The sequence below is a fragment of the Tenrec ecaudatus genome, chromosome 5 (assembly GCF_050624435.1).
Source record: "Tenrec ecaudatus isolate mTenEca1 chromosome 5, mTenEca1.hap1, whole genome shotgun sequence".
Lineage (NCBI taxonomy): Eukaryota > Metazoa > Chordata > Mammalia > Afrosoricida > Tenrecidae > Tenrec > Tenrec ecaudatus.
Genome location: NC_134534.1, coordinates 148,191,412 through 148,203,593, shown reverse-complemented (window position 1 = coordinate 148,203,593; position 12,182 = coordinate 148,191,412). Strand labels below are relative to the sequence as shown.

The 12,182-nt window shown below is 46.9% G+C and overlaps 1 protein-coding gene across 1 annotated transcript in view; it reads left to right on the top strand.

The window, feature by feature from the left end:
- Positions 1-5,419: 5,419 nt before the first annotated feature.
- TAMM41 (TAM41 mitochondrial translocator assembly and maintenance homolog) overlaps positions 5,420-12,182 on the top strand; it is a 60,322-nt gene continuing 53,559 nt past the window's right edge. Inside the window, exons 1-3 of the mRNA XM_075550036.1 lie at positions 5,420-5,790; positions 9,268-9,450; positions 11,981-12,073. Coding sequence (XP_075406151.1) covers positions 5,656-5,790; positions 9,268-9,450; positions 11,981-12,073 — 411 coding nt within the window. The 5' untranslated portion in view covers positions 5,420-5,655. The remainder of the gene's footprint in view (positions 5,791-9,267; positions 9,451-11,980; positions 12,074-12,182) is intronic.

Genomic DNA, 12,182 nt, shown 5'->3' with positions numbered 1-12,182 from the left:
AGAGTGGCACTACCATGGAGGGTTTGTAAGCGAGTGTATCTTTATAGAAGCAGACTCCCACATCTTCTATGGACAGGTTGATGGATTTGAATTACTGACGTTGCTGTGGTCAGGCCCATGCTTAACCTCCTGAACCACGGGGAATGCTGTCTGGAAAAGTACTTTACATGAAACGCCGAATGCCATAAAGATGTTGGGCACAATTGTGGTTCCTGATTATTCTTCTTTTTATTAAGTTTTATTGCCATAGTTCAATCAAGAAGGGTTGCACAATCATCACCGCGATCCACTTTAGAACGTTTTCTTCGTCCTTGGCCTCATTGTTATTTGTGTATGTGATCCCTTTTGCACGTTGCCTGTCACAAGATTCAGTGAGGTGGAAACTGTCTTCTGAGAGCTTCCTCTATGGAGGCTGCTGTGGTGTGCACTCTGCAGATGTTCATTCCCTTTACCGTCACAACTCGATGAGGTCCGGCAGGTAGCCCTGCTTTGTGGCTCTTTGTTGCTGTCCCATGAGCGCTTACTCGTGGCCGCTTCATGTGCAGCAGAACCAAACGTTGCTCAGCCCTGCACCTTCTCCATGACCATGGCTACCTTTCATCCCGTTGTTCCCGCCACAGTCTCAATCTGCTTTACAAATGAGGAAAGGAAGGCATGGAAAGGTTAAGTTGTTTTGCCCAAGGTCACCTAGATTTAAGCTCAGGCCGTACTTCAGAGCCTCTGATCAGACTGGAGCGGTACCAAGATGCTGTCAGATGTGAGACGGTCTTGGGGGACGCGCTGCGATGAGACCCAGAGCAAGACCCTCCTTTCCTTTGTGAACAGCTGATTCGAGCATGTAAGAAACTCAGAACCCGGATTTGTTGTTGTTGTTTTTAAAACACTATTCTGCCTTTTCAACACTGCTTAGTAGAAAGTTATAGACACATTTCAAGGCTTTTTGAAAATGAAATGGTTGAACCTGTTTGGCAGGGTCATTATTAAGGAACACAAAGCCAACTGGTCTTAAATTTAATTTTTTTTTAAATGAGGCCCAGTCTTCACTCAAATCAACTGGCATTTGTCTATATTTTTCAATTCCTCGTTAACTTTTTTATTTCATTAGAATGAAATTTCCGAGAGAACCCTAAAGCGATTATAGAGAACACTGGGGCTTTTTAATAGCTTCTAACATCGCAAGCCACGGTAATTTAAATGGGAGAGGATGAACTGCTAGGGGCGGGAGATTTCTGCTGAAGAATACAAATGCGTTTGTTCTCTGCTACACTGCTTCTGCTGCTCTCCGAGGAAAGGCAAAAAGAGCACGCAGGAACGAGATAGAATGTTCCAGCTGGTAGTTTTGCATTATCAGGAGGGAATGTGTTTGGAAAAACGAAAATTGCTGATAATTAGGTGTGAAAGCCTGTGAGAGAGAAGAAAATGGAGAAAGGTTGCAGAATGATTATTTATGTTAAGAGCTGAGCACAGCTGGTGGTAGTAAGAATTGGTACACTCTTTTGCAAGGGAGTTTAGCAATGTGCTAGCACTAGGACACAGCAATTCCATGGCTAGGGATCTATCTTAGGACCATATTTGCACATGTACAGAAAGGTGTTATGTAAGCATTGCTTGCAGACATGGAAAACGAAAAAATACCCATCTATATCCATCAATATGAAAATGCATAGACAAATTATAAAATATCCACGTTTTAAAATAGTTCCTGGCACAGCTGGTTACGCACGAGACAGCTAAGGGAAAGGGCAGAATTTGAACCCACCACGGGAGAAAGATGAGACCTTTCTGCTCCCACAGCGATTTGTAGGCTCTTGTGTGATCACGAGGTGTTGAAGGGATCAAGCATCAGGCATCAAAAACCAAAAAATCATATCATTGTAAATGAAGGGGAGTGCAGAGTGGGGACCCAAAATTCATCTGTCGGCAACTGGACATCCTCTTACAGAAGGGTCACGGGGAGGAGATGAGCCAGTCAGGGTGCAGTGTAGCAACAATGAAACATACAACTTTCCTCTAATTCTTTAATGCTACCTACCCCCCACTATCATGATTCCCAACGCTACCTTACAAATCCAGCTAGGCCAGAGGAGGTACACTGGTACAGATAAGAACTGGAAACACAGGGAATCCAGGACAGATGAACCCCTCCGGACCAGTGGTGAGAATGGCGATACCAGGAGGGTAGAGGGAAGGTGGGGTGGAAAGAGGGAACTGGTCACAGTGATCTACATATAACCCCCTCCCTGGGGGATGGACAACAGAAAAGTGTGTAAAGACATTGGGCAGTGTTAGACATGGAAAATAATAATAATTTATAAATTATCAAGGGTTCCTGAGGGAGGGAGGGGGAAATGAGGAGCTGATGCCAAGGGCTCGAGTAGAAAGCAAATGTTTTGAGAATGATGAGAACAACAAATGTGTAAGTGTGCTTGACACATAATGGGTGGACATATGGATTGTGATAAGAGCTGTACAAGCCCCCAATAAAATGATTTTAAATAAATAAACAGATTTGCAGGCTCAGAAACCCTAAGGAACACTTCTATTCTGCCCTGCAGGGTTGCTGTGAGTTGGAAATGACTTGATAGCAGTGGGTTGTTGTTCTTTTTAATAAACGGAATGAATTAGATGCATATATTCTGACATGCCACTGGTGTGTTAAGTGGAAGGGTAAAGAAAACTGCAACATTGAATCTCCCATGAGATTCCATGTAAAGATGTTTTTAATGTTAAGATAGTCATAGGCAAAGATCTGGAGGCACAGGTCCCAAAGATGACCAGCGGCTATCTCTTGGGGATGGTACTCATTGTTGTCATGTTGAAAATGTTAGGCTTGCATCTTTAAAATGTTAGGTTTAAAATAGATTTGCTTTGCAAACAGAAAACAACCAACAAAGATACTTATTTCCCTAAAAGGAAAAAGGAAAACCAACCAACCAACAGAAGCCCCACCCCACTGGTGGACTGACTCGCTGTCTTTGGGTGGAAGCCTCTGTATCATCCCCCAGTGAATGTAAGTCAGTTGAGACAAAGCTGACACTGTCAGAATGAGCCGAGGTGAGTATTCACAGATAGGGTGACTGAGAAACATGCATTTCCTTACGTCCTATATTTATAGGTTTAGTATTATGGTGGTGGAAGGACATTGGGGCTCTACTCAAGTACTTCTCAATGCAAGAATACTTTCTTTTTCTATTAAATTGGCATTTTATGATGCTCACCCTCCTGACACCACTGAAGACAAAATGGGTGAATAAGCAAATGTGGTGAAGAAAGCTGATGGTGCCCAGCTATCAAAAGATGTAGTATCTGGGGTCTTAAAGGCTTGAAGATAAACAAGTGGCCATCTAGCTCAGAAGCAACAAAGCCCACATGGAAGAACACACCAGCCTGTGTGATCACGTGGTTCAGAAGGGATCAGTATCAGGCATCAAAGAACAAAAAATCATATCATTGGGTGCACACCTCCATGATACGATCACTGAGGACAAATGGGTGCATAAGCAAATGTGGCGAAGAAAGCAGATGGTGCCCAGCCATCAAAAGGTATAGCGTCTGAGGTCTTAAATACTTGAAGGTAAACAAGCGGCCATCTAGTTCAGAAGCAACAAAGCCCACATGGGAGAAGCACACCAGCCTGTGTGATCACAAGGTGTTGAAGGGATCAGGTATAAGGCATCAGCAGAACAAAAAAATCTTACCATAGTGAATGAAGGGGGCAGTGCAGAGTGGAAACCCAAAGCCCATTTGTCAGCCACTGGACATCCCCTTGCTGAGGGGTCTAGGGGAGGAGACGAGTCAGTCAGGGTGTGATGTAGCACTGATGAAGAATTCAGCTTTCCTCTAGTTCCTAAATGCTTCCTCCTCCCTGCCCCGCCCCCCACTATCATGATCCGAATTCTACCTTGCAAGTCTGGATAGAGCAGAGGATGTACACAGGTGCAGATAAGAGCTGGAGGCACAGGGAATCCAGAGCAATGATACCTTCAGGACCAGGGGTGTGAATGGCGATACTGGTAGGGTAGAGGGAGAGTGGGTTGGAAAGAGGGAACTGATTACAAGGATTTACATGTGACCTCCTCCCTGGGGGATGGACAACAGAAAAGGGGGTGAAGGGAGATGTTGGGCAGTGCAAGATATGACAAAATAATAATTTATAAATTATCAAGGGCTCATGAGTGAAGGGGGAGTGGGGAGGGAGGTGAAAAAAAGAGGACCTGATGTAAAGGGCTTAAGTAGAGAGCCAATGCTTTGAAAATGATGAGGGCAATGAATGTACAGATGTGCTTTACACAATTGATAAGAGTTGTATGAGGCCCTAATAAAACATTTTAAAAAAAGAATCAGTCCTTTCGAGTGTGATAATCCTAGCTCTTATTAGTCTTGGACTTCCTGAGTGCTGTAAGCTAGTAATACACTCAACTGCTAACCAAAAGGTTGGAGGTTTAAGCCTCCCCGATGTGCCCAGAAGCCAGTTCTGATGATCTACTTCCTAAAAGTCAGCCACTGAAAACCCTATGGCGCCCAGTTCTATCTGACTCAGATAGGGTCACTGGGAGTCCAAAATCACTCAACAGCAAGTGGTTTTAGTGGGGTTTTTTGTTTCCCCCCAAGCCGTGCACATCAGGGAAGAAGGAAAGAGTAGCAGAAAATGATCTGTCCTAGAAACCAACTGACATTGTGAATAATGTGTGCTCTAGATTAAATGTCTCCCATTTCCTCCAAAAGCTGCATTTTCAAGCGCCCTTTTGTGAGACCCAAGACCCAAAGGGAAGGAGTGCAGGCTGTCCTCTTATTTACAGAGCATCATCTGATTTGAAAGGGACTTTAATTAGAAGAAAACATGTCCAAATCTTAAGTTGTTATCTCCAGATGGTGAAATTGGACCTGATTTGAATTCTCTTTCATTTGTGTTTTTCTATACCTCAAATGTCTTCTGCAACATTGGCACTAAATGGTTTCACAACATGTGAGTGTACTGGAGGCCGCTAACGTGAACACTTTGACATGGTTGGCGTTATGTTACATTATTTAATACACGCATATGGCTTTATGTTACATTATTTAATACACGCATATGGCTTTGTAAGACCTTCCTAAAACGTGCTTCGAGGAAAAGAACAAATCACAATGAAAACCTGTTTTGAGGTGGTTGACCCTCGCTCGCCCGTTTGCCCAAGTTGCAGGACTGGGCCCTCTCTCTTAAAGAGTTCACCGTCTCGGAAACTCACAGAGGCAGTTCTACTCTGTCCCATGGGGTCGCTGTGAGTCAGAATCCATGGCGATGAGTTCCGTTTGGGGTTTGCAGCATCCCAAGCGGCCAGCATGCCGTGCGCTCCTCCCGCCACCAGGGGCCACTGTGACACGCGCACGCCCGCACGCCGCCGGCGAGCGCCGTCTCTTTGAAGCGTGCGTTCCCGAGGAAGGAGTCACGGGAAGGTGCTGGGTCGGCCCGGCCGCGGGCCCGAGAGCCTGCAAGTTTTGTTGGTTTTCCCCAGCCTTGCGTCTCCCACGCGCGTGCCACGACTTCTCCTCCTCCCCTCGCCCGTACCTTCCCTTCCGGGCTGGCTCACGACTTCCAGTTCCCCACCTGCAGCCCCGGCCTCCGTTTGCCCAGTCCCCGCCCCGCCGAGGGCGCCGGGTCCGAACCTCGGCCCCATGGTGCTGCGGCCGGTGCAGAGTTCGGGGGTGGTCATCCGCCAGATCCTGTCTCACTTCCCCGAGGAGCTGAGCCTGGCCTTTGCCTATGGCTCCGCGATCTACCGCCAGGCGGGCCCCAGTGCCAACGAGAAGGTGAGGCCGGACCCTGACCCCGCTGCCTCGGCCTCCTGTCACGGGTCCGCGTGGCCTTCGCGCCAGCTCTGCGCGCCCCACGGCCAACACGGACCAGACCGTGCAAAAAGGGACGAGGACGAGTGTATCGGCGGCGTGAGCAGGGTTCTGGAGGGCAAGTAAGGGTACATACACTTCGGTTCTAGAGCAAGAGGTGTCACTCAAGCGCCCTGCCCGTTGAATGGACTTCGAGTCCTGGTGACCTGTAGGTCAGAGTCGAGCTGCCCCTTTGGGGTCTCTCAGCCTTTCCGTCTTGGTGGGAGCAGACAGCTGCATCTTTCTCCCGCAGAGCGACCGGGGTGGGTCGCAGCCTCAGCTTGCATTTAGGCGGCAGCAAAAGCAAGATGGAAGGAAGAAATGGAAGGAGTAATTTGCTCGTTTCCATTCGCGTGCCGCTCAATCGTGGTTGAACTGCGCCAGAGACCCTGGCTTATTGGCCGGGGGCTTCAGGAATTTTCAAAACTTTCGAGGTGATTTTAATGCGCGGCCAAATTTGAAAGCCACTTTGTAGCTGTTATGAGAAAATGCTGGAACGCAGGAAGCTAACAGGTTGCAGGGCTTGGCGCAGGTACACGGAAGGTAAATTGACAGCACGAGGTAGCGATTTATCCCAAACCAAGCCCACTGAGGTAGAGCCTATGATCAACTTCGAGCTGCCGTATAGAACCGTGGGCCGGTGTGTAGGGTGTTCAGGGCTGTGAATCTTTTTTTAAAAATACTTTTATTAGGAGCTCTTATATCTTATCACAATCCATACATTCATCCAGTGTGTCGAGCACCTTTGCACATATGCCGCCATCATTTTCTTTCTTTTTTTAAACATTTTATTAGGAACTCATACAACTCTTATCACAATCCATACATACATCAATTGTATAAAACACATCTGTACATTCTTTGCCCTCATCAGTTTCAAAGCATTTGCTTTCCACTTTGCATCAAGTCCTCTTTTTTCCCCTCCCTCCCCGCTCACCCCTCCCTCATGAGCCCTTGATAATTTATAAATTATTATTTTGTCATATCTTTCCCTGTCCGGCATCTCCCTTCACCCCCTTTTCTGTTGTCCTACCCCCAGGAGGAGGTCACATGTAGATCCTTGTAATCGGTTCCCTGGGGCTGTGAATCTTTATGGAAGCCGACTGTCATGTCATTCTCTTCCCTGTGATTCATGGGGTTTGAATGAAGGACGGTTCAGTTAGTGGCCAAGTGTTTTAACCACTGCACCACCAGCGCTCTTGTGGAGTAGGTACAGAATTGTTCATCATTAAGAGTCCACTGAGGGCCAACACGACGACTAAGTATGAAGACATGCGTTTTTGCAAAATTCAGCATGCAGATTGTAAAAGGTCCTGCAGATTTGAAATCTTTAGCTGGCCTCCCTTCCTATGAGTGTTCACCTGCTCCTTTCCTAGTGAAGCGAACTATGCTGTTTCTTGCACTTCCTGTTTCCCACCAATGCTCGTTCATATTTTTTTCATTAAATTGGCAATAATACATGAGAAATATGTTGAATGTACTACTTATTGGTGTAAAACATTAACATAATAGAATGCATGTATATTTATTCGTGAACCACCTCCAAAATCATCCTAAGTATCACCAGACGTCTGTGGATTACATGGTGGGACACACAACAGGCTGTAGCCTCCTGGTTCTTTCTAGATCCACCTCTTCAGTTTCCATGAACCACTCCGAAAAACATTCCAAACCTTTCTCTCACCTTCATCCCAAATTCAAGTTAGCACATCTTGGAAGCACCTCACTTAAATCTCAAGACGGGCCCTTCTCCCAGTCCCTCAATTAGTATCCCCTTACTCAGCAATAGCCCCTTGTCTGGTTCCCCTGCCATTGATCTCTCCTTCCTCCATTCAGGTCTTCTACAGGAACACTCTTCACCTGGAAAACAGCCTCCCTCCGCCCTTTCCACTCCCTGCCTGTATTCCACACCATAGCAAGTGAAGCACAGCGCCCTGAACTTGTCTGGGGGTGTTCTGATATCCACTGGAGCAGTTCCCCTACCTGGACTCCCCACCCCTCCCTTTGGTTCCCCCAGCACATCCACTGAATACTAGGTAGTCATCCGTTTCTTGTGTATTCTTCCAAACTCGGGTTTAGAATGTCTAGAAAAACTATGATCCTGACCAGCCCCTTTCTGAGTGATGATAGATTACATCTTACATTCTCTCGTAAGATAACTTGCAGTTGAGTTGTGCCTCCCCCTACTCCCACCCCAATAGTCAGCTTTGTACCTCTAGCCCAGCACATCTCAGAGGGGCTGCCTCATGGTAAAGGAACTCTAGTGGGTTACACGTTGGACTTCTAACGACAGGGTGCACAGTTCAAACCTGCTCCTTGGGAGAAAAGATTTTCTGCGCCTGGAATGATTTGCAGCCTCAGAAATCCACAGGGGCATATCTACTCTGCCCTGTAAGGTCCGTATGAGTCAGAATCAGTACTATGGCAGTAAGGTTGAGCAAATCGTAGGTGTTCAATGAGTGGTTAGTGAATTGGTATGAGTTAAAATAAGTCGTTTCCCTTCATAGGGTTTTCTGTGGTGTTACTTGTGTCTGGGAGGAACGTGGAGAACATTTAACTGAAAGACTAGCATGGCAGCTGTGCACACAGAATTTGGAACATGAGAGGGCTTAAGATTTTGTGGAAAAATGAGATGAAAAGATTTTGCATTTTTTGCATGAACTCTTTTCAAGCCCTTCATACTACTTGGATTGCCTAATCACAGCTATGTGACCTTGGGCAAAGAGCTCGTTCTTTATGTTGGTTTTTGTCCTTCTAAAATGGGCGTCATAATAGTGCCTGTTTGAGAGTGTGTGTGTGTGTGTGTGTGTGTGTGTGTGTGTGTGTGTGTGTGTGTGTAAGCATGGCAGAATGCTCCTTAGAGGCAGCAATGACAAGACTTTGTCTTACATACTTGGGACATTTTCTCAGGAGAGACCAGTCCCTGGAGAAGAACATCATTCATGTTTGATAAAGTGGAGGGGTGGTGAGGAAGGGCACGATGAAATGGATTGGCACAGTGGCTGCATCAATTGGCTCAAACATAAGAACAATTGTGAGGATGGCACAGGGCCATGCAGTGTTTTGTTCAGTTGTGCATAGCGTGGCTATGGGTCGAAGCCAACTCTGTGGCACCTAACAACACCTGCAGATACACACACACATCATTTGTAATACATGCGTGTTTATTACAAAGAATGCCTGATACAGCAAAGTACATGCTAAATGACGTATACTGTTATTGTTTATAGGGTGGAAACAGCGCAGTTTGTTTCCAAAGACTTGCTAAAGCCTCAGGAGAATTCCAAGTCTGACTGTCAGGTTGTGGTGCAGACCTGGCTCGGTCAGATGGAGGGTTCCCCTCGATCTCCGTGTCTCTCTAGGACTCGATACTGAGCCCGTTTTCCCCTCTTCACCACACAGAACCCCATGCTGGACCTCGTGTTCACAGTGGATGACCCTCTGAGATGGCATTCCAGGAATCTGGAGAAAAACTGGAGCCACTATTCTTTCCTAAAAGTTTTGGGGCCCAGGATGATCACCACCGTTCAGAATAACTATGGCGCTGGAGTGTACTACAATCCGTTGATAAAGTGTGACGGCAGGGTAAGTAACTGTGCACCTTTGTTGACCCGGCTAGGGCTCTGTAGGGGCCCTTTTGTTACTAGTGTCCTAGCTAAATATGCACAAGAGGATTTAAGAAGGTTGGAGACATTCCATTACCTTTTTATTCCAATTTTCCACACATTTTTGGAAAGCTCCATGTATGTTCTTGCCTGCAGGGAACATCCAAAGTCCTGCTGGATGTCTGAGCCCAGGCACAGAGCCGTAACCTCCCTTGCCTGTGGCTGCATTTTGAAAAGATTTTTTCCTTTGGCCAAGTGGTTGTCAAATTTTCGTGCGCATCGCAGGCACCTGGAGTGCGTGTTTGAAGCTCAGATGGCCAGGCCGTGTCTGCAGGCCTGGAGAGGGCAAGAGAGGCTGCTCTGGGATCACCCTTTGAGCATTCCCTGGTTGGCCAGCGGACAGGCTCAGCAGGCTTGTTGAGGGTCACGATGAAGATTCAGCATAGCCATAAGGAGGAGCAGACCCTCCCAGGAAGAAGTTAAGCAATGAGGTGGTCAGCGGACTGCGGTGCCAAATGCTAGGGCTGCTTGGTGTTCACTGGTGGGTGGCATATAGCAGTGGGGACATTGGAGAACTGGGAGGATACGCAGATCCCAGCAGGCACGAGCTCTGGCAGCAGGACCACTGCCAACTGCTCTTAGATGGAGGGCCCCAGCCTTCTGAGGGCTGCCTGCTTAAGCAGATGCCTGCTAGAGGTGGACTTGGCTAGGGATGGCATACGAGTTTCACCTGCTGTGCTATGCTAACTCTCTTGATGGCTGGGAGCATGTGTGCACATCACCTAGGGGTCTTCTTAAAGTGCACGTTCTGACTCAGTCTGGGATGATACCTGAGAATCTGCACTTGTTACACACCCGCAGGTGGTGAGGCTACTGGTTGAAGGGCCACACTTTGAAGGTCAGGAAGTTCAAGTACTGTCTTGAGGATGTTGAAGGCATCGATGAGCTTAGCAGTTTGCTACTGTAATGAATCAGGTGACCCCACATGTTGAGAACCGCTGCCGAAAGGAAATCCCCTTTCAACTGACTGACTGCATTGTGGGAGAAGTTGACATTAAGTGTCATTGGGTTACGTTATGGAACAGCACCTAGACAAGGCTTTGGCCAAGCCACGGGAGATCATAATTTAGCCAAGTTGGCACATAAAATTAACCATCACGCCCCCTGACTTACAGGCCACTGATGTCTCCATAGCCTCCCAGGCGTTACGTGGCTACGGCGAGAGGGGGTGTGAAGTACTAGAGTGGAATGAAGAAGGTAGCTTTTCTACCCAGCCTGCCAGATGCTCTGTAGTCAAAGCACGTAGGTTTGTTCTTTCTCCATAATTAATATTATGCTGAGCTATCGCTAATTAGTAGTTTTCAAACAGTATGGCAAGCTCCAGTGACCCAATGTTTGGACATAATTATATACCAGTGGGGCTGTACTTTTTAATTGAAATCTTCAGCTGCTTTTTAGCGTTTATATCCCGAGGAGGGGATTGGATGTTGGAGCACAGCATTGTGGGTCTGAAGACATGTCCTGGTGCAAATGGGATTCTGCGACCTGAAATAATTCCATCCAGTGTTTGTCAGTGGACTGCTGAGATGAGTTGGACTATGATTCAATGTGTTTAGCATTGATAAGGAGGTTTTCTTTGGGGATGTTACTTTCTAATTATAAACGTGTTTGAAGTACTCGTTGGGGAAAGAGTGTAAAGGCTGTCAGCGAAAACTTTTCATTCGTGAGCGTTTCTCGTGCTTGTTGGTAAAACGAGCATTGGAGGCACGGACTGAACTGCTGAGACCTAAGCTTGACTCTGCTGGTGACCTTGTCACCTTGAGCCTGTCATTTGTTGTCCCTGGTCCGTGAGGTTCTTATTTGTCAAGTGAAGAGACTGAACTCCATCATTGCTCCTCAGTCTGTCTGTAGTGGGGGCCTGCTTTTGTTATTGTTGTTTTCATCCCAGTTCGTCTCGGTTTAGTCCTGGCCAACGAAGCTACACTAGAATAAACCTGAGTTTAGGATAGTTGTGGGTGTAGTGGAACGATAACCAGAATGGGAACAATTGTGGGTTGATGCCGTGCTGGAAACGTTTAGAAAACAAGGGCTGGGTGCCTGGTGTGGAGCAGTTCAGTGTCTTGCTCAGCAGAGTGGGAATCAGCAGTGCCCAACTCAGAGTTGTGGCCAACTGCGCCCCTGGGAGCGGACGGTGCTCTCTACAGTGCTCCAGTCTCCCACTCGCTGCACCTCTCTGAGTCTCCTACCCCAAGGTCCCACCTGTCTTTCTTCCTCTTTGACAGAATGTTTGTCCAGTACACACACATTTTACAAACAGGGGCTCAGCTTTTTCTGCATAAACCAGGACTGGACCAGTTTAAAGCCTGTTTTCTGTAAGGTATATGTTTTAAGTAGCTTGGCAATCAAGGTACCACTCTGATTAGAAATTTGATTTGTTTTCTTAATGTTTTATAAAAAGCCTAAGTGACAACATCATATTTTGCTCTTTTTCTCTCCGGATTCTTTTCTAGCTTATCAAATACGGGGTTATTAGCACTAACGTTCTGATTGAAGATCTCCTCACCTGGAATAACTTATATATTGCTGGACGACTCCAAAAGCCTGTAAGTATTTCGAGGGCTGCCACCTTAGGGTTGCTTCTGCCCCCTGCGGGATCTGTAGGTACCCCAGACAGCTCAGCAGCCGACTGCTGATGGAAAGATTGGCCGTTAG